The sequence below is a fragment of the Fringilla coelebs genome (assembly GCF_963513975.1).
Source record: "Fringilla coelebs genome assembly, chromosome: 23".
In the NCBI taxonomy this organism is placed as follows: Eukaryota; Metazoa; Chordata; class Aves; order Passeriformes; family Fringillidae; genus Fringilla; species Fringilla coelebs.
This window is the reverse complement of record NC_140049.1, coordinates 6,377,618-6,401,555: the sequence shown is the minus strand read 5'-3', so window position 1 is coordinate 6,401,555 and position 23,938 is coordinate 6,377,618. Positions and strand designations below refer to the sequence as shown.

General features: G+C 53.6%; 2 protein-coding genes across 4 annotated transcripts; one reads left to right on the top strand and one right to left on the bottom strand.

Annotated features, from left to right (window-relative positions):
- The first annotated feature begins 738 nt into the window (after positions 1 to 738).
- LOC311162415 (alpha-1,6-mannosyl-glycoprotein 4-beta-N-acetylglucosaminyltransferase-like) lies at positions 739 to 6,245 on the top strand. 3 transcript variants are annotated; one of them, XM_084220748.1, is made up of 4 exons: positions 739 to 829; positions 3,470 to 3,593; positions 3,888 to 4,035; positions 4,973 to 6,245. In XM_084220748.1, the coding sequence occupies exons 2-4, from the start codon at positions 3,489 to 3,491 to the stop codon at positions 6,112 to 6,114; spliced, it is 1,395 nt and encodes a 464-aa protein (XP_084076874.1). In that variant the 5' UTR covers positions 739 to 829; positions 3,470 to 3,488; the 3' UTR covers positions 6,115 to 6,245. The 3 variants fall into 3 exon arrangements, with proteins under 3 accessions (XP_084076874.1, XP_084076875.1, XP_084076873.1); XM_084220749.1 differs by having other exon boundaries at positions 747 to 812; XM_084220747.1 differs by lacking the exon at positions 739 to 829 and having other exon boundaries at positions 3,201 to 3,593.
- A 1,160-nt stretch (positions 6,246 to 7,405) lies between these two features.
- TMEM9 (transmembrane protein 9) lies at positions 7,406 to 14,007 on the bottom strand. The gene is made up of 6 exons (XM_084220654.1): positions 13,953 to 14,007; positions 11,531 to 11,632; positions 11,343 to 11,434; positions 10,798 to 10,906; positions 9,761 to 9,892; positions 7,406 to 8,466 (listed from the first exon to the last, which is right to left on the bottom strand). The coding sequence occupies exons 2-6, from the start codon at positions 11,621 to 11,623 to the stop codon at positions 8,317 to 8,319; spliced, it is 576 nt and encodes a 191-aa protein (XP_084076780.1). The 5' UTR covers positions 11,624 to 11,632; positions 13,953 to 14,007; the 3' UTR covers positions 7,406 to 8,316.
- Between the last annotated feature and the right edge of the window lie 9,931 nt (positions 14,008 to 23,938).

The window sequence follows — 23,938 nt, the reverse complement described above, 5'->3', positions numbered from 1 at the left end:
CAAACAATGTCATTGATGACTAGTGGATGCTCCAGAGCCATGTTCCTGCTCTGGGTCTGGAGGAGGGAAGCAGTGGGAGAAAAGGCTTGGAGGGTGGAGGAGCTGGGAACCACTGGGCCGTGGAAGGGCCCTATGTGGCTCACATTGGTTCACTGGAATGAAGGGGCTTTAGAATGGGCTTCATTCTCAGCCCAGCTGCGATGCCCAAAGCTCCAGTGAGGAGCTGGAGTGTGTGGGGAAGCTGTGGTGTCCTGGGGCTACATCCCGGGTGGGATCCAGGCTCTGTCCTGGCCCAGGTGCCAGGCATGCAGTTCTGGCTCTGCAGCCCCAGAGGTTTTTGCCACCTCAGCACAAGAGCTGGAAAATAAATGGGGAAAACGCTGTGCCAGCTCCATGTCACCAGCTCCGTGTCACCAGCTCCTGGCTCGGTGAAGTGTCAGGTTCGTGCCAGAGTTTGGGATGCTGGGGCTTGGCAAGAGCCCCCAGCGGGGGTTGCTGCTGCCCGGGGGACTGGAGCTGCCTTCGAGGATGGGGTCGGTGGGACACAGCTGATGCCATCCTGGGCTGCCCGTCGGTGAGGCTGTCAGGTCCCACGGCGGGCTGGGGACCCCGGCCCGTCCCACGTGGGTCCCCGCCGACCTGGCCGGTTCTCCAAAGCTCCTGGGACTGAGGCCGCCGGCAGACGCTCCTCCTCTGCGAGAGGCAGGCAAGGACTCGGGGTGGGGCTTTGCCGAGCGAGAGTCCGGAGTCCGGCCAGCCTGGGGAAGTTGCCAGGGCCGAGCACCCCGGAGAGGCGAGGCTGCCGCCCACCCGTGAGTCGCTGCCCTCGGTGGGTGCGTCCAGAGCGGGGCTGAGACTCTGGCCAGGAGCCATCTCGTGCTGCCGTGGGAGCGGGTGCCTGGGGACCGGGGGTGAGGGCAGGGGGCTGGGCTGCGAGTTCCCCAGCTGTCAGCGGTGGGGACAGGATCGGTGTAAGTGTCCCTCCCTGCGGGGACCTCCCTGTGCTGTGGGACACCTGAGCTGACTGAAAGCTTTGGCCCTCGGAGCCGTGTGCTACTAGAACAGGGCATTTCCCCTCCTTTGTCCCTGTGGGACAACCCCTGGAGCAGAGACACTCAGGTACAGTGGGGCTAGACCCTGGCCTGACTCCCAGGGTGCCCAGGAGCCCCCATCCGCCACAGCCCCGAATGGCCACAATTTGCCCATGGGGGACGTTGTGCTGCCACAATCTGCAGTGTCCCCCACCCATTTCTGGGGCTGGGTTCCATCCCAGCCCTTTCCACCCCGGGGACCCTCAGGGCGGACACTGAGCTGAGCTGCAGGAGAGCTGGTGTTTACCTTGCTGGGTGGCACAGCCTTTGTCTATGCCTCAGTTTCCCCCTGCATGGAAAGGCACTCCTGGGAGTGGGAAGGGAGCCCTGGCTGTTCCCTTCTCCTTGTGCAACCAGCCCTGCTCTCCCCAGTGCCAGCGGAAGCAGCTGGAGCTTCCTGCACACCGGGCGCTTCCTTGAAGCCCCGTGGGACTGAGGCTGGGAATGGACTGTTCCTTCCCCCTGCCTTGGACTGAGGCTGGGGAGGAGTTTGGCTCCAAGCAAGTGGCTCTCAGCTCCTCCTGGCCAATGTCCCCACAGCAGGGTGGCTTTTGGGGACATCTGCAGTGGGGTGCTGGGCTGTGGGGAAGGTGCATGAGGTGCTTGGAGCAGAGTGTGGGAACAGGAATACTCTCTGGAGGCACTCTGAGCTGGAGCAGGAGGATGCTGCACCCCTGGTTGTGCCCACTTACCTGGGCTGCTTTGTTCCTCCATCAAGGCAGGAATCCGAAGCCCAATTAGGGGGCTAATTATGGGGCTGCACTCGTTACCTTCTATTCTGTGCCGGTGACCCCTGCTCCCCATGGGCTGCTTGCTCCTCGGGTGAAGCTGCTGCCTGTGAGAGCTGGGGGTGCTCAGCAGCATCTTGTTTTCCATGCAGGATGGGCCTTTGGCAGCCAGACATTCCCCAGCAGGCAGAAAAACCTTTGGCCACCCAGAGTGGCTAAATGCCCAGCCTGGTACGTGGCCAGGGCCTCGCCCTTCCCAGCTCACTCCGTGGCCCAGGTTGTAGATCCCGGAGGTCCAGGCTTGGAAATCCATGTCCAGGGTGGCATCAGGGTGTGATGTCCCTCTGGGTCGGACAGATCCCTAATGCTGCTCCCTCCTGAGCTGGTGAGGTCCCCCATGTCTCCAGAGCTGTAAGAGATGGAGAGGCCACACTCTCTGCTGGGACCTGGAGAGAGAGATTAAGCAGCTCCAGGAGCTGGCTCTCTGCTGCCAGCCAGCCCAGCCCTGCCGGGGAGCGCGGCTCTGGCTCCAGTGTTTATCTCCAAGGGAGCAGCCGTGTCCCTGGGCGGGGTCAGTGCTCCCAGGGTGAAGTGCTCGGCACCAGCCTCTTAGGGAGCTGACAACCCCTCCAAAGGACTCCTGGACGCAAAAACGAGGGTTCTCCTTAAAATTAGCCCAGCACACACTTCAGGGCAGCAGCCCCAGAGGTGCTGTGCTCCAATCTGTGGGGCCTGCAGGTGGGCTCAGAGCATCCCCTGCACAGCAGTGGTTGGGGCAGGAAAGTGTTCAGGGCGCTGTCCTAGGAAGCCCAGCCTTGGTTTGGGAGGGCTTAGGAAGGCTTTTCCTCCATGTTTGCATTCAAAGCTGCTTTTACCAAGCCAAGTCACTGTAAACAGCTTGGATGGGGCTCAGGGTGTCTGCCCCATCAGGCTGGGCACTTGCCCAGGCTCAGCTGCTTCTCTTCCAGGGCAGCACTGTCATATTTATAATGGAAAAAACCCAGGCAAACACAGGAGCCTTTTAGCCTCCTGCCACACCTCTGCTACAATGTACATCATCTCAAGTTCACTGTGACTTGCTTGAAGGTGACACTGTCCCCTCAGGGACGCTTTTCTTGTCCTACCAAGCAGGGGAGGGGGCTGGGACAGGGCAAGCTGGGGCCTGCCTGGAGAAAGGTGGGGAGCAGCTTCCTCCTCACAGTGCTGGAAGAACAGCCTGGGCCCATTTGAGACCTGAGTGTTTCCCAGGGCTTGGTGGCAAATCCTGGGGTGTTGGTGACTGCTCGTGGGGTGCCCCCATGACCTGAAAATTTTTTCTGAGGCCCTGTTACTTGCATTTCTTCTGCTTCCAGCTCCAGGGTGCTGTTTGGCATGTCCCAGGGCAGCTGAGGTGTCCTGGGGCTGGTTTGGGGGGATTTTGTACCTGGCTGATTTTGTCCTGGTCAGCTTGGGGTGTCTCTGTCCCTGCCTGCCCAAAGGGGACAGTGCACAAGTGTCCCCTGATGCCCCATGGCTGCTCACAGGTGTGCACCTGTGGGTGCTTGGGGCAGGCGCTCAGTCCCAGGGGTGTATCTGGGTGCTGTCTCACTGTCCTATCCAGGGGGTGGTGGCTTTCCCCAGGCTGTGCCCTGACATGTCCCCTCTCCCCAGGCCTCAGCCAGCAGGGGCCATGCGATGCTCCCTGAAACGCTCCCTCACGGTTTTGCTCGCTGCCTCCTTCCTCCTCCTCCTCCTCCTCCATGGGGGCAGCCGGCAGGAACTGGATCCTCTGGAGGTGAGTCCCTAACCAGAAACATCCCACTGGAGAGGCTAGTGGAGCATCCTGTATCCCTTCCTGCCCCACATGAACCCCAACCTCAGCTCTGCTCTCTTCCCTGCCCCATGTCACCCCAACACCCCCCTGCCTTCTCCTCTCCCTCGGGTTGCCCTGGGGAGAGGGACCCCCATGAATCTAGGAGCTGGGAGGGCAGGACAGGGGCTTCCCTTCACTTCTGGGCCCCCTCTTGCCATCCCCCCCTTGCTGCATGGTGCTCTGGGGTGTGACCTGTTGCCTGTGGCTCCCATGCAGGTGGAGCTCAGGGGCCTGGCTCCCGACAAGATCCTGCAGCTGCTGCAGCCAGAGGGAGCCCAGCACATCCTCAGGGACACAGCTGAGCTCTCTGCACTGCACAACATCTCCTACCAGCTCCTCGCTGGCTCCCCAGCTCCCCGAAAAAGTGAGTGGTCCTGGACCCTCTGGGTATGCACATCCCAGCACAGACCTGCCCCCTGAGTGCTGCTGGGCCAGGGAGGGGCTGTGTCCTGCCTTTTTGGGTGGGGACCTGCCCACAACCTCCACAGCTATTACTGCTGGCTCTGGGGATGGAAGAGTTGGGGAAGCTCCATGTGCTCTACACAGGGTTCAAGTTTCTGCACCTTGGGACTGGGTGACTGCAGGTGTTTTGGGCTTCCCAGACTCTCTTTGGGGGTTGCTGAGATCCCGTTTCTCTGGGGTTGAAGTTCCAGTGGAGATGGTGAGCTGGAGCACTGGGACAACCCCACAGTGTAGGAGGAGTGGGCCAAGCTCTTGGACAGGTGCAGAAGAAGCAATTCCTATGCAAACCCTGTGGGAAAGAGCCCAGGGCAACCTGTGAGGCTGGTCTGGAGCCATCACAGGAATGGCATTGTCCCAACCATCAGCAAGAGAAGCTGAATCAAGGTAGCCACTGCTGGGCCATGGGGAGGACACAAGGTGCCTGATCCCAGTGTGGGTGCATCTCCATGAGGTGGGGAGTAGAGAATGCTTCCAGGACGTGCAGCCCTACCAATAAGCCATTCCTATCCTGTAGTCTCTCTCTCTGCACTGTTACTTGCCTAGATTTGGCTTTTTAAAGGTTTTTTTCAGGAATATTTCTTCAGTGGAGCCCCTGCCTCCTCAGCCTGCCTCTTGCTGCCATTTGGGACAATTTGGGGCCTCTTGTGAGATGCTGAAGGCTCCAGCTTCAGGAAAGAGACCCTGGCCTTAGACATGGGGTTACAAACAGCACTGACCCTGCAGGCTGGCCATGGGAAGAGGTTTTTGGAGCCCTTTCATTACATCTTGAAGGGAAGAACATCACTATGGTGATCCCAGGTCACCCCTCTGCCTGTTCATGCCTTTCCTTTGCCTTGCAGAATTCCTGGCAGTGGGAATGGCATCTGTGCAGAGGCCGCGTGGTTTCTACCTCCTGGCCACACTCGAGTCCCTGTTCAGCCAGTCCACAGAGGAGGAGCTGCAGGAGATGGTGGTGGTGGTGCACCTGGCTGACACCGATCCTGGCTGGAACGTGCGCGTTGCCACCACCATCACCCAGAAGTTTGCTCGTCACATCCTCCTGGGCCGGCTCCTTCTCATCCACGCTCCCCTCGAGTTCTACCCCACCCTGGAAGGCCTGAAGAGGAACTTCAATGATGCAGAGGAGCGGGTGAGGTTCCGCTCCAAGCAGAATGTGGACTATGCCTTCCTGCTCGCCTTCGCCGCCAACCTCTCCTCCTACTACCTGATGATCGAGGATGACGTGTTGAGCGCCAGGTCCTTCCTGACAGCCATCCGCAGGGCACTGGCTTCCCAGGAGGGCTCCAACTGGGCCACCCTCGAATTCTCCAAGCTGGGCTACATCGGAAAGCTCTACCGCTCCAGTGACCTTCCCCGCCTGGCTCACTTCCTCCTCCTCTTCTACCAGGAAATGCCCTGCGACTGGCTGCTGGTCCACTTCCGCCAGCTGCTCACCCAGAAGGACGTGATCCGCTTCAAGCCATCCCTCTTCCAGCACATGGGCCTCTACTCCTCCTTCCAGGGCACTGTCAACCGCCTGAAGGACGAGGATTTCCAGGCTGATGCCTTGGACCTCCCAGACAACCCGCCGGCATCCCTGTACACCAGCATGTCCATCTTTGAGAACTACGAGCCCCTCAAGGCCTACAGCTTGGCACAGGGGTACTTTTGGGGTAAAGACCCAGCAGCTGGCAGTACTTTTTCCATTGTGTTCAAACAGCCAGCCCGAGTCAGCCGTGTCCGGGTGCGCACGGGCTCCGTGGAGCGCCCGGGCGATTTCCTGCGTGCAGGGCTGCTGGAGCTGGGCCAGCACCGGGACCGCAGCTGGGACTGCTCCTCCTACATCCCTGTGGGCTCCTTCGAGAAGGGGATCCTGGAGCAGCAGGGCCTGGAGAGGATCCTGCCTGGGCCCGTGGAGTGTGTGAGGATCCGGGTTACCCAGGACCAGAGTGAGTGGCTCATCATCCAGAGCATCGACATCTGGACCACAGCAGACACTTGAGCACAACACCTGTGGCAGGATGTCAAAGCAGCTGGATTTGTTTCCTTTATTTTTCACATTGCCTTTTTGGATAAAAAATTAAGTTATTGGTTCTCACTTTTCCATGTCTGGAGAGATGGGAACCATTGCTGTAGGCTGTGGATGGGTCTAGGAGCAGGGCCCATCAGAATGTACCTCCCGGGGGATGCCCCAAGGAGCCAGGGAGGGGGCACAGGAAGGGGACGGGGCTTGGGAATTCAAGGCTGAGCAGTAGAAAACCTTTCCTCCCAGGGAGGATGATGTACGGGACAAAGCTGATCAGCTAATTAACAAACCAAATAATTAATCAGGCAGTGGTATTTTTTGGAGCCTCTTCACACCTTACCTCCTATAAGTTTTGTAACTTTTTCCAAAACTCTCGATTTCTAATTCATTCCTCTCTGATTCTATTTCCTAGCTGCTCCTGGAGGGGTCAGGGGAAAGTCTGGGGGTGCTGCTCACCAGACCCTTCACCCTCAGACTCAGCAGGTTCGTGGCAGCAGCAAGCTCCCACCAGTGCCCGGCCATTTTCCGGTGTCTATCGGGGCCAACGGCCACCAGATGGACCCATCGGCCCGGCCCCCGGCGGCGCCTCCCACCAGCGCTGCTTGTTCCCGCCCTCGAAGGGAAAAAAACCAATTCCCAGGGACCTCACTTCGTGTTTTTGCGAGGTTCACACGGAGCGGGAAGGACAGGCAAGATGGGGCTTCTAGAAAGGAGAGGAAGGCACAGAATTGAGCACCAGGGAACAAAGATAAGCCAAGGAAAATGTGACTTGGGTATAATGTGAAGCTCTGGGTCCTTTTTAGCCCACTGAGGTGCTGAAGGGTAACTGGGGTACACAAAGGATCCCAAAAGTTGCTGTTTGGGTTCGTCTGGCAGGGTCAGCTTGGAGGGCTGGGTGCTCCACTAGCAACTGTGAACCCCAGCATGCATGGCAGTGACTGGCACCTCTCCCAGTTAAGCTTTTAGCAACAATTTCTCAGCTTCCTGCAAAGGAAGAATTCCAGTCTGCTCAGCATTCCCATGGGATAGCTCAGAGAACTCACTAACCTGTGCCAAGCAAGACTCTGGTCTGCCCATGTTCCAAGCCTGGCTCTCCTGGAGCAGGACAGCAAGGAGCAGTGCCACTCCTGCAGCGCCATAACCACAGCTCTGGTTGAGGTGTCATCAGCTCACCTGCTGGGCACTGGCAGGCAGATGGAGAGCCCCAGACCTGGCATGATGGAGTTTTTCCCCTGAAAAAAAGCCACTCAGGTAGTAGATCTTTGCATTTAATACGGAGGTGCTACACCATAAACTCCAAATGTTCTCAGTGGGATCAATACACACGGCAGAACCACTGCAGCTTCCTTCACACAGCCCAAGTCCTGTCAGAGCTCTCGGACTGTTCCAAGTGGTACAAGTGTCCACTTCCCAGGGCCCTAACAGGTGTTCCCAGTGCTCCAGGAGAACCTTTGCCCCAGTTCTCTTGGACACAAATGCTGCTGCCCACTGTGGGAGAACACCAAGGGTCACCTGTGTGGGTACAAATCAAGAGGTTTCACCCCAGGAAGTTTTTATCTACTGGTAAAGCGCAAAAAGATAGAAATGTAGATCAGCTTTTTACCTGTTGGACTCTTACTGATGTAGGTACTAACAGGTTTTGTGATATTCACATGCCCAGAAGCAAGCTGCAATCTCAGTTATGCTGGTGTAAACCTGGACAGATTCTAGAGGTATGGAAATCTCTCCATTTACATCAGGATAAGCGGAAGCAGCAGTGTGCACTGGCAGAAACCCCCTCCCCTTTGTTCCTGTGTGGCTCAGCACCACAATGCCCAAGGACCATCAGTGCACACTGGAGGAGGAGGTGGTGGCTGCTGCATTCTGGAGAAACATCACATAATTTATCCCACATCAAAATTCTCCCACTATTTTTATCCCAGGAGGACTCAGCCAGCTCGCAGCGCTCCACTCCCAGCCCCTGTCCCTGCTGGGATGGGCTGATGGAGTCCCGTGTTCAGTCGAGCTCCACATGGCAGCCAGAGCCCAGGGGCCAGCGTGGCTGGGCAAGGGAAGGGCAGGGGACACGACCAGAGAAGCCTTTAGGGCTGCTGCTCCTTCTGGAGATGGTGAATCAGGGAGGGCTGGAGGTTCCATTCCAACGCCGGGGTGTCCTGATGCGGCAGGGCCCAGCAGGGCCTAGCTCAGCATCTTGTGCCGGTCGAACACCGTCTTCCTCTGCTCCTGCACCTGCCGCTTCCAGCGCTGCTGCGCCCCCTCCACCCGCTCCAGCACTGTGTTGGCCCTGGCACCAGCCAGGGTGGGCACTGCAGCGAGGGAGTGAGTGTCCTGCAAGGAAAGGAATGGAGTTGGAGACAAGGTAGTGCCCAGCCTGAGCACAGAGGGAGGCAGCTGACCTGGGGAGAAACTGCACCTGAAAGAGCAGTTCAAGGTTTGAGTTGTTCTGATGAAAAACCTCCTTCTCAGAGCTCCTCAACACCAGCCCCCAAGTCCTTGCTCTTGGGGATCACCCACAACTCCAGATAGAATTTCCCAGCAGAGGAACTGCACGAAGTGTAGAGCTCTGCTGGAAACCCACTCTTGGAATCTGCAAGGAGCCACAGTGCCGAGGTGAATCACATCCCCCCACTAAAACCAGGCTGACGATGGATGGAGATCCATCGTGGCACAGGAACAAGGCCTGTCACAGAGGACTTAGTCCAACATACTGGAGTAAGATAAACCTCACTTAACCCCAGGCATTTACCATGTGCACCTAGATCTAGATCTGAATTACTGTTGCAGAGCAGGGTGCAAACCCATGACTTTGGGATACAATTCATTTCCTCCTGCAGGACCTCCTTTTTCAGCAGAGGGAGGCAATGGATGGACTGTGGACACTGGAGCAGCTGCTCCTCACATGTGAGGATGACGGAATTGGGCCAAATAGTTTATACTCACAACAAAGTACAAATAGGACAATCCAACCCAGTGCTGCAACTGCATGAATTTTATGCAGCAAGAAATTTTTCCTCCCCCAAAACTGGTGTGTGACAAAGAGAGAAAGAGGGAGAGAGTGGCTCTTTCATTGCTACTAGGTCTTAATCATTTTTCCCATGGTTTGTACACCAGCATCCCACAAAAAGATGGGGTTTGAATGAAATTGTGCTCTGGGCAAACTGCAACCAAGGAGCACAAGGAACAACATCCTGGATACAGCCCAGGGCCCAGCCCCAGAGCAGGATCAAACAGCACCTCACAGGCTGGTGTTTTAAGTGTCTAGAAGATGTTTTAGCCAACACTTAAGCTCATCCTTCCCTAGAAGCTCTGCACCACAAAACTCCACCCGGGACACTGCACCAACAGGATCTGTTTGGCTTTTTTTTCCCTCCAGATGGACAAACCAAATTCAGCCAGCTGCTACAAAGTCCCCTCTGCCTCTGAAGGCAGGGCTTACCTTGGGGTCATTACACAGAACTCTGAATATTCCTTGTGTTTCTGCATGATGTGCAGAGATCTAAATGTAAGTGCCCCCAAAGCAGCAGTGCTGGTCCCTCAGTGGATCAGAGGAGACAAGCAGGAGGTCACTGTTTCCCTGTCCCCCATTCTCCTGTCCCTCTGTCTGCACCCTCTGCTCCCTCACCTCGCTGTCCTCCTCATTGTGCAGGGGCTGGGTGTAGGGGTCTGGCTTGCGGATCAGGGGGTCCACAAGCACCAGGAACGCCATGTAGAGAAGCAGGGCCCCCACCACTGACAGGTAAATGATGATGATCACCTGCAGTTGAAGACAGCAAGGGGAAAGGATAAGCAGTGGAGATAAGAAGCACCACAGAGGTCAGGAAGGTCCTTTGCAGCTGCCTCTGATCTGTGATCTCTTGTTCTCATTTTGCTCACAAGAGTCTCTTGCTCTTGCCAGGAGGCCGAGGTTGTGCCATCACTGCACAAACTGTGCTGACCCTCTCACTGTGCCAGCTGAGGGCATGTTCTGCACATAAGGGACAACAAGATGAGGCCCTGGTCAGAGATACTTGGCACTCTTGTCACACTTGTCTACCTCCCTAGCAAGAAGACTGGGCTCCCACACAGCTCCTCACTACCAGGAATGCCCCGGTCTCAGACAGGGAATCACAGAAATCACAGAAGTCACAGAATCCCTGAATCACTGAGTGAGGCTGGAGAAGCTGTCTGAGAGCATGGAGTCCAACCTGTGACCAATCCCCACCTTGTCATCCCGCCCAGAGCACTCAGTGCCACATCCAGTTGTTCTTTGACCACCTCTAGGGACAGTGACTCCCTGGGCAGCCCCTTCTGGTACCCAACACCCTTTTTGTCAATAAATTCTTCCTAATGTCCAACCTAAACCTCCTGTGGTGCAGCTTAAGACCATGTCTTCTTGTCCTGTCACTAGCTGCCTGGAGAAGAGGCCAACTTCCACCTGGCTACAGCCTTCTTTCAGAGAGTTGTAGAGTGAGTCCCTGGCATTGCTACCATGTACTCCTTGTGACAATTTCCTTTCTGAAAGAAAACTTTCTGGGCTCTTCTCCAGGAACCTTCCAGTGTGGCAGTGCCCACACTACTGTGGCAGGGCAAGGGGCAGGGCACAGGCAGTGAGTGCAGTCACCCTGGGCTTGTGTGGCACAGCAGGTGGCAGGACACGGGCAGGGGCCTGAGCTCAGGTACCTTGATGGTGGTGGTGCTGCGCTCCTCGTACTTGCACTCGCAGAGTAGGCAATAGGCCTCCACGTCATTCCCGGGCACTGGCATGGGCTCCACCACGTGCAGACAGTTGCTGCAGCACAAACAAACCACAATCAGCAGCAGCACAAGGTGAAACCAGTGCTCTGTGCAAGGACACTGGGGTGACTTTGTCTGTGTCCCAGCCTTCCGGTCAGGCTGACAACACTGATCTGGTGTTAAGAGCTCCCCTCACAGCCTAGCTGCCCAAAGTCCCTGGGATGGGTTGTCCCAGCACCTTTGGCAGGGATCTGGTTCAGGTGGAAAGGATTGGAGGGCACACCCTACATCTGCCAAGAGCGGTGGGTTAATGTATCATCCCAGATTCCTCAATTTCTATTTAAAAAAATACCCCTGGCCTGGGCTGAACATCACCCACCAAAGCAGCTCCCTCTGCAAACATACAGGCAGGGAATCTGTTCCTCAGCATTGGCTGGGAACTCCAGAGCTTGGCTGTCACGGACCGACCCTGGGGCTGCTCACTCACTCACCAGTCTTTCTGGGACACATTCTTGTTGTAGATGTGCCCGCTGATGTTGCGGTACGGGGGGCAGATGCACTTGCAGCGAATGTCCTCAGAGCTCTGCAGGACACAGGAGCCATGTGAAGGAGGGAACACAGATCTGTCCCCTCACACCCCACCTCTGCTGTGCCCCACACATGGTTCAGTGTCACCCACCTTGCTGGCCTGTGCTGGGGGACACAGGACACAGCCCAGCAGCACCAGCAGCAGCACGGGGCTCACGGAGTTCCGGGAGCTCTGGGCAAACATCCTGGGAGCCTGAGGGAGCAAAATTCATATCCAGGATAGAGCATCTCAGCTGAATGCAGCCACAACGAGGTAGTCAAGAGATTTTTTTTGGCCCACTTGCCTCTGTTTTGCCCAGGAAGAAGAAATTTGTTCCTGAATCGCAGCTGATGCCAGCCAGAAACTCTTGGAAACAACACAGATCCCAACAATGCTCCTGTCAGAAGAGCTTCCACCCTGTACAACCCCGCATCTTCATTACACCAGAGCTGCAAAAGTATTGCTGCTTTCCTTACAACTGGACTTGCAGAACACCTCCTGTTCATCTCTTACTACCCTGGAGCCCAGCTACAGATATTTTGGTGCTGACAGTTTTGCTTACTAAAAGATGCAGAACTAGGTGCAAGAGTGACCTAAAGCAGTACACTGGGGCCTCCCTGCTGCACTGTCATGAGTGGTAAATCACTCATTTTCTGACACTCAAAGCCTTGCTGCTGAAGGGAATTATGTATTTTCCTGTCATGAGCTATGGGAAAGGGGTGGAATATTCCTAAGTATTCCAAATCAGTTCCTCAGCCTCCTTTATTTCAAGATATCTGTTCAGTAAATCCTGATTTTAAAATTAATTAAAGCCGGTAGCTTGGTGAATTCATTAATGCCTTTTGCTACATATCACAGAATGGTTTGGGCTGGAAGGGACCCTAAAGATTATCTCCTTCCAATCCCCATGTGTGTGGATAAAGTTGTTCCAGAGATGCATGCTTCCATAAATCCATTAGAATATGAATTTATTCCCTGTGCCACAAAAGGCAAGTTTGCCTTGGTCAGGCTGGCATTCAGGCTCAGAGAGAAAAGGTGGAGCAGGTATTGGAGGACCTTGGGACAGCAAGGAAGAGCTGTTTCAGCAGAGGAAGGGGAAGGGAATTTACACCTTCATTAATCAGCTCCCAGATAATCCCACAGCTTACTCCAGGTACTTGTACTTCATCACCTGACCTGATTCCATTGGGATTTAAACCACTGCAACATTCTGTGCCCTTTGCTTTATCTTATGTCAACACCTTAAATTTACATAATGCATTACAAACACCAAGTTCCGTTCTTCTTTATCTAAACAAAAACCCAGCAACTTCCAACAAGCTGCCAGACCTCCAAAATGCATTCCAGTCCTATCACCTTAACCCATGATTTATTAAAGTTTTGCACCACAGCTTCAAAAATCTCCTCAAACAATGATCCTTTCCAGGGAGACTTGACTGTACATCAGGGATTCAGATCTTCATAACAGATCTGGGGAACAGGACTGATCTGAGCTGCCCAGTGCATGTTCCCCATTTTAAGTTGGTCTGGACTTTTGTCTGAATTTTTAACACAACAATGGGGCATGTACCATTGCTGGACATGCAGTGCCCAACTCTCAGCTGAGTTTAGAATATCTGAACAACTCATAAATGTCACTTTTAAAAATAGGAGGGGAAAACACATGATCTATTATACCATAAACAAAAACTTAGAACCTGGGCAGAGTTCATGCACCGTGAACTGCGAACACCCTCAACCACACAAAGGATAATCAAGGCATATTTATCTCCAATATATTTGACAGCAAAGGGATACATGCACACATGCCTTAGAGCTATTTTTTCCAGATGATCAGCTCAGGCCACAGCAGCCAGGCAGCCAAAACCAGCTGCATCTGGACCAAAACCTGCCAGCGCAGTAAGGACGGCAGAGGATGCATGGTTGAGGTGAAGTTCTTGGGGGCTGTGAGTGTGGCAGCTCCCAGGATGAGCCCCCACAAAAGGCTGTCCAGACCATGGCTGCACACAACACCCGCTCTTCTCCCTGGGATTGCCCAGTAATCACCTCATTTTTAACCTCCCCATCCCTGGAAGTGTCCAAGGCCAGGCTGCACGGGGCTTGAAACAGCCTGGTCTCATGGAATTAGTCCTTGCCCATAGCAGGGGTTGGGACTGGATGAGCTTTATGGTCCCTTCCTACCCAAACCATTCTGGGATGATTCTGTGAACATCACATGGAGCACTTTTAAGACTCCAGCCCGTTTCCCTCCTCGGACCTGTGCTAGAACCATCCCCGACCCGGACCCAGGGCAGGGCCGGACCCCTCAGTTCCCGCCGAGGGCCGGGATGCCCCCTCAGCCCTCCAGGGGCTTTCACCGCCCGGTCCCACCCGGGATGCCTCCGGCAGTGCAGGCCACCGCCGCCCCGCGAGCCCCGGAGTCCTGCACAACCCCGCACGGTCAGACCCCGGGTGCGGGGAGCGGAGCAGGAGCAGGAGCAGGGCCCGACGCCCCTCAGTCCCCGGCCATACCCACCCCACATCTGCCCCTTACCTGCCCCTCGCTCCAGCCCGAGCGCGGCCCCGCCCTGCAGGCCCCGGCCAGGCCCTCCCCGCATGCCCATTTGGCCCTGGAGCGTGACGCCTAGTGACGGACAGCTCCGCTGGCCAATCGGAGGGCAGGCAGCCCGGCCGGTGCTGAGGGCGGCCCGCGTCCCGCGGAGCTGGGCGGACGCGGCGGCGGCGCCGGCAGTTGCCGTTGCCGTTGCCGTTGCCGTTGCCGTTGCCGTTGCCGTTGCCGTTGCCGTTGCCGTTGCCGTTGCCGGAGGGGCCTTCGGCGGACGTGGCCCGCGCAGCTCCCGCCTGGCTTCCCGGGGCAGCGCCCGTCCTGGTGCTGAGGCGCGGGACAGCCCCGCTCCTTCTCAGCCGCTTCTCACCTGACATCCCCGTTCTCCCCTCACACGCAGCTCTCTCCTCACGGTGTCACTCCCCCCTAATGGCCCCTCTCTTCCCTCACAGACCCCGTTCCCCCCTCACACCCAGCTCTCCCCTCACGGCCCCGCTCTCCCGTCATGGCCCCACTTCTCTCGTAGTCTGTGTTTTCCCCTCACACCCTACTCTCCCGTCATGGCCCTGTTCTCCCCTCACACCGACGGTGGTCCTGTGTCTACCAGAGGGAAAAGCCCTGGCCGCAGTGGTGCCCTTGCTTCTGTTTTTCGCTGGTTTGTGGTTACAGATGATATCAGCCATCCTTCAGTTTCAAAGGCTTCAGTCTTGCTAGGAACCTCTTGTATTTGAAACTTGTGACTCATTTTAAAAGTCTGGTCCTTGTGCCAAGAGGAACATTGAGACTATCCAAGGCCACAGGGTCTGGTGTTTGCCCAGAGAACATTCCTCAGATGTGGTTCTTGTAGTACCTCGGGTTTGCCCCACTTTCTGTGTCTGCACCCTTCAGGTGTGCAAATACCCCCAAATCTTGGCTTTGCTCCGGTGGCAGCTCCCAGGAGGTTCCATTCAGAGCTGGAGGGATTGAGGGTGTCAGGAAAATTCCACAAACGCCAGAGAATTATGTCCAAAAAGGAGAGAGAGAAGTCCTGCACCTTTATTCGAATAAAGGGAGAGAGTCCACCGGGGCACACACCCGCGAAGCTCTCTCTCCCGAGGTTTTGGAGGGCACAGCCTCCTTTTATCCCAAAGTCCCGGCCGCATCTTGCCCCTTCTTTCCCCCTTGGCTGAGGTACTAGGAAGTTACAGCCTCCCACCTACCACATGAACCCTTTGAACCCGTTATTTTACCTATTATTTTAGTCCCAAAGTTCAGGCTTGTGCAGACACTTGTCTGTTGTAGAAGCCAAGCTGTCTGGGCTCTGCAACAAACCTCCTGCCCGAAGTTAGAAGATACATTAAAACCCATTTCAAAGACTTAAACACCCATACTTTCACCCATCAAATTGTTTGTAAAGACATTAGCTTTCCTCTCAAGGAAAAGTCAGTCACAGAAAATCCCTGTGGCCATGGGCTTTTAAACCTGAAAAAACTCAGCTGTGCTAAACCTGCTTCTCTGGCACTTTGCTGCTTTACCTGGTGCAGATTTACCTGGTTGGTGCTGCTGGATAAAGTCAGGACCTAATTTTTTTCAGGTAAAGAAAATCCCTTGATGGAAAAAGGAGAGACCCAAACCCCTGGTTTAACTTCTAGAAATAAAATCACAAAATCAAATAGGTTGGGACAGACCTCTAGATCATCGTGTCCAACCTGTGGCTGACCCCCACCTTGTCATCCAGTCCAGAGCGCTCAGTGCCATGTCCAGGCATTCCTTGGACACCTTCAGGAATGGGGACTCCACCACCTAGAGTCCCTGGGCAGTCCCTTCCAATGCCTGACCACCCTTTCCATGGAGAAATTCCACTGGATGTCCAACATGAACTTTTCCTGGCACAACTTCATGCATTTTCCTCCTGTCCTGTCCCTGTTCCCTGGGAGCAGAGGCCAACCTCCACCCTGGCTGTCCCCTCCTGTCAGGAGTTGTGCAGAGCCAGAAGATCCCCCCAGGCCTCCTTTTCTCCAGGGCGAGCCCCTTTCACAGCTCCCTCAGCTGCTCCTGGTGCTCCAGTCCCTTCCAAAGCTCCATTCCCAGCTCTGTTCCCAGCTCTCCAGCCCCTCGATGTCCCTCTGAGCCCACCTGCTATGGACCCCTCATGGGAGGGTGTTTCCAGTTCTGACAGAGTTTGCTCCTTTGATGAAAATAAAACTGAAAATAATAAGGGGAGATATATTCAGACAGAAATAGGTGTAGATCAGAGGGTAAAAGTCTGTTTGGCAGATAGTTCTGTCTCTCCGATAGTTTTAACTTTCTAGAAATGAGTAAATAATTGAGACTGCTTGTTTTAGGGGTTGTAGAATGTCTAAGTTGTGGAGACTGCTAGGTTTTAAAATGTCCCACACTGTTCCATGCCCCTGGCATAGGAAGTACTGATGTAAAAGTGCTTCCATAGAGTCATAAAGTCATGGGGTGGTTTCAGTTGGGAGGGACCTCAAAACTCATCCCACCCCACCCCATGCCCTGGGCAGGGATACCATCCACTAGCCCAGGTTGCTCCAAGCCCCATCCAGCCTGGTCTTGGACACCTTCAGGGATGGGGCAGCCACAGCTTCTACAGGCAACCTGTGCCAGGGCGTCCCCATCCTTACAGGGAAGAATTTTTTTCTATTACTTCATCTAAACTTACCCTCTTTCAGTTTGAAGCCATTCATCTTTGTTCTGTCATTACATGTTCTTGTACATAGTCTCATAAATAATATTCTAAAGAATTTTCTCAGCCCATTGCTGTAATGTTTAAAATCCTGGCCCTGCCATGGCTGCATTCTACCCCCACTCACTGGAGTCTGTATAGGATAGTGGTCTAAGTCAGTTGGACTGATCCAAGGAAACATTTCATGAGAATAATCCTGGGTATTACATGCACAAAGGACTTCTAATTCCTTCCTCCTAATCCAGCATTGCTGTGCGGAAGAATCTTTTTGGTGCTAAATCAGAGCTTTCCCTTCAGAGCAGAACTCTGGGCCTGCTCATGGGATACTCAGTGCTGTGACACAGCTGAGTTTTTTCAGGTTTGAAAGCCCATGGCCACAGGGATTTTCTGTGACTGACTTTCTTCTGGCTGGTGAGGAGGTGTTTTTATCTCTGACATGCCTGTTGTCACAGCAATCTGTTCTTCTGTGTCTTTTGCAGCCCAAAGGTCCATACCACTGCTTCTTGTGGGGCTACAGAAGACACTTGGAGGAAGCAGCCTGGACTGGTGACAAGACACCGTTAATGCCCTTGGAGGAAGTAAAGGAATGGCCCAGACAGCGGAGAGACCACATCCAGGGATCAGTTTTTTTGGGTGAGAGCCTCAAAAACAGACTGACACAATATAGGATGAGTTTGAAAGTTGCATTTCAGTTCAAGTGCCTTTTCCAAGAGGCTGGTTTCAGAATTCTTGGATGGGAGAGTGAGTTGCATGTACACTTCCTTGCAGTGATGAGTGGGAGATCTCATACAGACTTCCAGGAGACTGTTTCCTGTTTCCTTGCTGACTTTCCCCCTGGCAAAGCTGCCTTTTTGTCTGTCCCAGATAACTGGGATGCAGCAGGCTCGGTTATCTCCTGGATGTCATCCCTGTTGCTGTGTTTAAAGCCCAGCAGCAGTGGGAAAAGTGAGTTTGCCTGAAGGGAGCAGAATTTGCTGCTTTATTTCTTCCCACCTCTTCCTCAGTCTTGTCCTCATTCCTAAGTGCACCACTGCACACATCCAACAGATGTGGTGGTCATGTTTCCTGAATTTCTGTGTGTGCTGAATGCAGGTCCCTTCAAAAATCTCACCAGCAATGGGTTCTGAACCCTATAGAGATCTTGCCCTGAATTCCCAGTAATTTGGGTTGATTTTAGTCACTGACACCACCCTGTAGGGATCTGTGACTCACACAGGGTCTGGGAGGAGGCCTTGGAGACCTTGGGACTCCCAGTGACACTGTGGGGCTGTTCATTCCTGATTTCTGCCTCCCACTTTGCTGGCAGCACTTAGGTGGTAGGTACCTCAGAGGAGCCTTCCATGGGCAGTGCCCTGGGAATAGACACCAAACACAATTCATGTGGCACGGAGAGAGAGGGAATGGGAGCTAGGAGACAAACACAAATGTGTAAAAGAGGGGAAGTGCATCAGCTGTTAATATCCTGCCCTGTTCCTTCCCCTTACCCATGTAATTAGGCCTTGCTGGCACTCGTGGTGTCAATCTGAAGGACAGGTGGCATTTTTGTTAACAACAGCAGTGGCTGAGGACTCACAGGAACAGCTTGTCCTTGTTCTCTCTGGACAAGGGTGTTGGTGACAACACTGCAAACCTCCTTCCGGCCCAGCGCCGAGGGTCACAGCAGCTGGCACATATTTAAAGGGCAGTTTATTTTAAATTGTGAACAGATACATTGACTTGTAAATATTCTAGAAATACATCCTGCCATTATAAAAAGCATCCTATAATTCTGGGGGAAGAAATTTCTTCACCTGCAACAAGATTATTTGGTCTTTCTATTGCCTATGAAATGAAATGCTTTGGGAATTGTAAGCTGACAAGAGAAGACTCTAGGGTGCCTGGGCATTACGCCAACCTTTGGGGCTCTCTTCCTTGTGCAGGATGGGTGGTTGGACCCAACAATGGCAATTCTTCTTCTCTTTATGCTGTCAGCTCCCTTACAGCTCCAAGGAAGTGGTTTGTGGTGCTGTGCCTCAGTTTCCTCAGTCAAATGGTACCACAGCACCGGGAGGGGCCCTGTGAGGGTGGCTGAAGAGCTCATGAGGGTCACAAGAGCTGCTTGTGACGGTCAGTTCTTGAGGGCTTCTCTCACCCTGAAAGACCTGATGGTCTTAAAAAGTCTCATGGAGATTTGTGAGCACACATTAATGAACAAATGGTGTCAGTCCCAGGCAGGAGCAGCTGCTGTGTGCGTGGGAGCTGACAGAAGATGTGGTTGCCCAGCAGGCTGGGCTCCGATAACCTGGGAGATCCAGTGTCAGTGTGTGCCCTTGGGCCATGCACACTCGGCTGGGGTTGTGCAGGACCCTGTGTCCAGCATGACCCCCCCATGGCATGGATGAGCAGAGAACAGCCATTAATGTCCAGCCATGAAGGGTAACTCAGGACACTGGAATTTGGAGCTGGTTCTTGTGGGGCACAGCTGTGCGGCCATGAAGGTGTGATGGGGAGACACAGCTGGTGATGGGATGGCTCTGGGCTGGTGAGGGGGAACCAACCCACGCATGGCTGACCCCAAAGAGGGGACTCCTGCTTCTCCACCTGTGCTGTGTTTAATCATTTCTGCCTCTGGACAGGAAACCACTGCCAGTCACAAACCTTGTGCTAGGGAAGGCTCAGATTGGACATTAGGTCTTTTCCAGCCTCAGTGATTCTGTGAAACAGGATGGCTGAGGAACAGGACCTCCTCTGGGTCCTTCTGCAGTGCTAAGACTGAAGGAGAGAGTGGCTGCACCCCAGAGCAGTGCTCTGGCCCACACTGCTTCCCCCTGCCTGATTTTCTCTGTGGCCTGAGATTTTTTTCAAGAGCCGATGCTCTTCCCTGGAGCCTGGGATCCTGTGCGGTGGTGCTGGGAACCAAACAAAGGCTTCAGCCTCCTGGAAGGGAGCTGCCATGGGAAGGGGTAGGGAATTGTGCTCTGATGGAACTGAGGCAGGTGGAGACTTGGCAAAGCCAGACCCAAAATACTTTCATCTTCCAAGCCAGGGGTGTAGAGCACTGCCCACAGTGGGGATGCTTCCAGTTCCTTGGGTGTAGAGATGTCTGTGAAGTTCCAGTGCCACCCTCCCTGCTGTCCTCCCCCTGCCATGTGTGTGGTGTGAGGGAAAAGGGGAAGGAATAGAATCAGGATGTCTGTGATGGATCATATTTGTGAGGCTGAGTGGCTGCAGCCTCTGGGGACCGCTCCGTGCTGCACCCACTCCTGTTCCGTGTGGGTGTCCTGGGAAGTCTGGCTCCTCCTTACTTGGTGGAGAATCACTGCCTTTGGCAGCCTTTTCTGAAACACCTGTTCAGCCAAAAATAAGTTTCTCCAAGACTTTTGATGGAATTACATGAAAAAATATGCCTAAGTATATTTTTGGCAGGAGGCCTTCTGGGGCTTGGTTTTGCCTTCTAAGTTTGTGCAGGGGGGCTGTAGTCAGCCCAGTACATCTCATGCTGTGACTGCTCCTTAAACCTGGCCAGCTTGGAGCTGTTGGTCTGGGCTGATGGTCAGGGACCCCTCATGCCTCCCAGTGGGTGTCCTGGTTTAACCCAGCTGCCAAGGCAGCCCCACACTCGCTCACTCCTTCACAGTGTGATGGGCGGAGAGTCAGAGGAGTGAAAGCGAGACATCTGGTGGCCTAAGATAAATCAGTTACTAAGTCAAGCAAAAGCCGTGCCCACAAACAAAGTAAAACAAGAGATTCATTCACATGTCCCAACAGCAGGAGCAATGGGGGGAAATTCTACACGTGAGGCCAAGGAAGTCTTTGCTAATAGAGGTCACTGCCTTCAGGGTAGTTTGTAGCCAAGACCCTATGGTTTGGAAGGGCTGCTCAGTGCAGTATTGGACCACATATCTCAGCCTTCTTCCAGTTTGCAGTTAGGGTTTTGTTTTCCTAAAAATTCCCAAGTGGATACAGAATTCATCATCATCTGATCGGCCATGTGGAGTTGCTGTTAAACAGCTGCTCTGTTTCAGAAAGGATAAAAGAATTCCTGGGGAGACCCCTGGGCTGGATTAATTTCTCTGTTTGGTGGGACTGGGAAGGCACGTGGTTGTAGGATCCCACCTGTATTTGCCCCCTTGGAGCAGGATGCTCTCCAGAAACCTTAGCAGAGACTTGGAGAATTGACTCAGCTGTGTTCAGAGGAAGTGATTTCAGTGCAAGTAAAGTGTATGCTCATTTCCTCTGGCTCGGAAGAGAACACAAAATGTTACTAGGTGGGCAGGTTCCCTCAGTGCAATTTAATGCTGTGCTTTCTCAGGTCTGCCATCAGCCTTTAATTTGGGGGCCCCAGATGGGTCATCCCTGTGGATCCAGCAGTGTGGGTGGGAATTTTGCCTCTCCCTGCAGGGCTGACCTCAGGGAGGAAAGAGAGCCAGGGAAGCTCCAGCTACAGTAACTGGTTGTCTCCTGTAGGGCTCAGACCAGAGAGGGCTGGGGGCTTGCCAGGGACTTCTGCAGCCCTTGGAAAAGGGGCAGGGAATGAGTACAAGCCTTTCCTTTCTGCATTGCTTGGATGAAATAAAATATAAACCAGAAAAGCAAACACAGACATGCAGGTGGCTCCCAATAATACACTGGTCATTTTTATCTCCACACCTTTTGTTGTCAGCTGTAGTGACAAACATATATTTATGTTCAATTAAACTGATGTGTTACACTCATCTGACATCATCATCAGTCACCCAGCCATGCTGAACTACTCCAAACTGTTGTATTTCCAGCTCTAGGGCTCCTAGCCCCAAGGGATTGTCTGTGGTGTGGGGTTTCCCTGGACATGATCTTTCCAGGTCAGACATCTTCCCCAGAAGGCAGTGACACTTTTGTTAAAAATTATTCCCTGCTGTCTAAATTAATATTTTTGCTGCTAATTTGGGAAGTAACAAGATAGCAGTGTGGCAGGCAGTGCTCTCAGCACACATGTAGGTTGTATTAAAAATAGACATTAAAATATAATTTCTTGGGTCCTTTTAAAATTATCTGGACGTTTGTCAAGAAAGGTCCATGCTTTTCCTCCCCCAGCATTCCCCCCTCCTTGGAATGCTGCTTCCCTCACGATTTTTTTATTAGCATTGCTTGCTGCCATAGGTTTTATTTCTCATATCATATTTCACCTTCCCCTTCTCCGTGTTCCACTACAGCCACTGACCAGGACAGTCCCTGGCCAGGCTGGGCAGGGCAGGACAGGATAATGTTGCTGACAGAAAACCTCAAGAGGCAATTAACAGCTTCTCCAGCATGCAGGCCCTGATTCGACTGCGGTTATTCCCAACTTGTCAAAGAGCCTTCTCCTTGGAAGGGAAGACAAAGCCTGGACACAGAACCTGCTCTGCATTTCTGCTGTGCTGGCTTTCTCTTTGGGCAGGATTATTTCGAGTGTTGGTTCCAAGTGGTGTTTTTTGTCAGGAATGACCTGTTAGGATGGGACACATCGCCAGTGAGTGCTTCCACATCACTGATGCTGTGCGGGGTGGTTCTGGCCCTGTGGAACAGATGGGCTCAGGAGCAGTAGGAATGAGCCAGTGTTGCAGTGTGTTGCAGTTTATATTAATTATTGTTGTTGTAGTTGTTAGCATTGTTTTTGGACTAATCAAACACATGGTTCTCAAGTTGATTTCAAGCTCATCTCCCCCTCCTGAAGTTTACCATTTAGAAGCCCTTAGTGCTCCAGTAAATAGCATAGAAGCCTCAGTAGAAAACACTGACCCTCCTGTAGAAGAAGAACCGATTTACCAACCATGGTTTGGCAACCACTCTGCCCCACAAACCCAGTCCTCTTCTTTTTAAACAAAACTAGGGGGAGATGTTGCAGTGTCTTGCAATCTCCCATTTTAGACTCCCAGTCCTTTCCCAGGTATAGCTTTCCTGTTCCCCTCCCCCTTTCTCTTCCTAAGTGATGTCCATCAAACTTAACAGTCCAGTAAGAGCGTCGTGTGATTGGTAGAAGTTCAAAGATGCCCCTCAGCCCTGGGGTCATTGGCCTGTCCAAGTGTCATTGTCCCCTGAGACTCGCCCTCTCCCACCTGGTTGGTAGCTCACCTATTCTCTCCCCTCCCCCTCTTCCTGAGCTTAAAAGGACCTGGGCACCATGCGGTCTTGATTCTACTGTAGCTGTTACCAAGATTCAGACATCTATGATCCTGGAATAAAGCTCTGGATTAAACCCTGCGGTAGAATCCACTCCTTTCGTTCTTCACCTAGCCTAAGGACTATCACCGAGGTAAAGCTGAGTTTCTACTAGCCTGGGCTTGCTCTCAGTGTCTAGCTGCAACTACTAGCTAGCCAGAGGGATCTCTGTGGCGGAAAACCACAGCAGCTGCCTTTGGCCGAGCAGCGAGGGCCGGACAAGCCCAGACACGTGCTATCCGGTAATATTGGACTATTATTCCAATAAGCCAGAAGTCCCATTTCCTTCCACTGCTGTTCTGGGCTCAGTGACAGAGGGCTGTATAATGCAGGGAGAGGGGTGTAATGCAGAGCAAGATTCAGCCCATGGTTGTAGGAGTGAAAAACATCTGTGGAGGGCTGTGCTTGCCCTTCCCGTAGGGGACCTACAGTGCTGGGAATCACAAACCTCTGAGAGCAGCCTTTGTGCTGGGAAAGGAGCTGCTGTGCCAGCAGGTATCTGGTGCTGCACTGGAAGGTACTGGTGGGTTATGGGAAGGTGCTGGCAGGAGATGGTCACATCCTGCTTCAGAATGCACTGGCAGGAATGGAAAGACTGACACCAAGGTCAGCAAGCACTGCACTGGATGTTCTGAGCATGTCCTGAACCGCAGTCTGCTGCAGGGATTTGGAGTCTCTGCTGGAGCCTTGCTGCAGGTGTTGGAGCAGTGCAGTGGTGCTGTGAGAGCAGAGAAATGCTCAGAGCCAGCCTGCTCCAGAGAGAGGTCTGGATTGCTCAGTAATCCGCCAGGCTGCTCCAGCCTTGGGGACCTCTCCTGCCTGGTGCTGTGCTCTTTACACCCTGAACTCTCTCCAGTTGTGGCCTGGCCTCACAGGTATCTCATGGGTGGCAGTGCACATCCCAGCTCCCCTCCAGCTGGCCCTATTTATGGAGTTCCAGTGTTGGCAGGTAGGGAAGTGAGACATCTGAAGCATGAGGGCCTGTCTTGGTGAGGCAGGGATATTTATTTGAGCTGATGAAACTTCTTGTCATTGCCCAGGGTTAGAAACTCTACACATGTGTTCTGAACCATCATTTCCAGGGCACGAGTGGGCTCAATATTCAGGACAAAGCAAACAAAACATTGTTAGA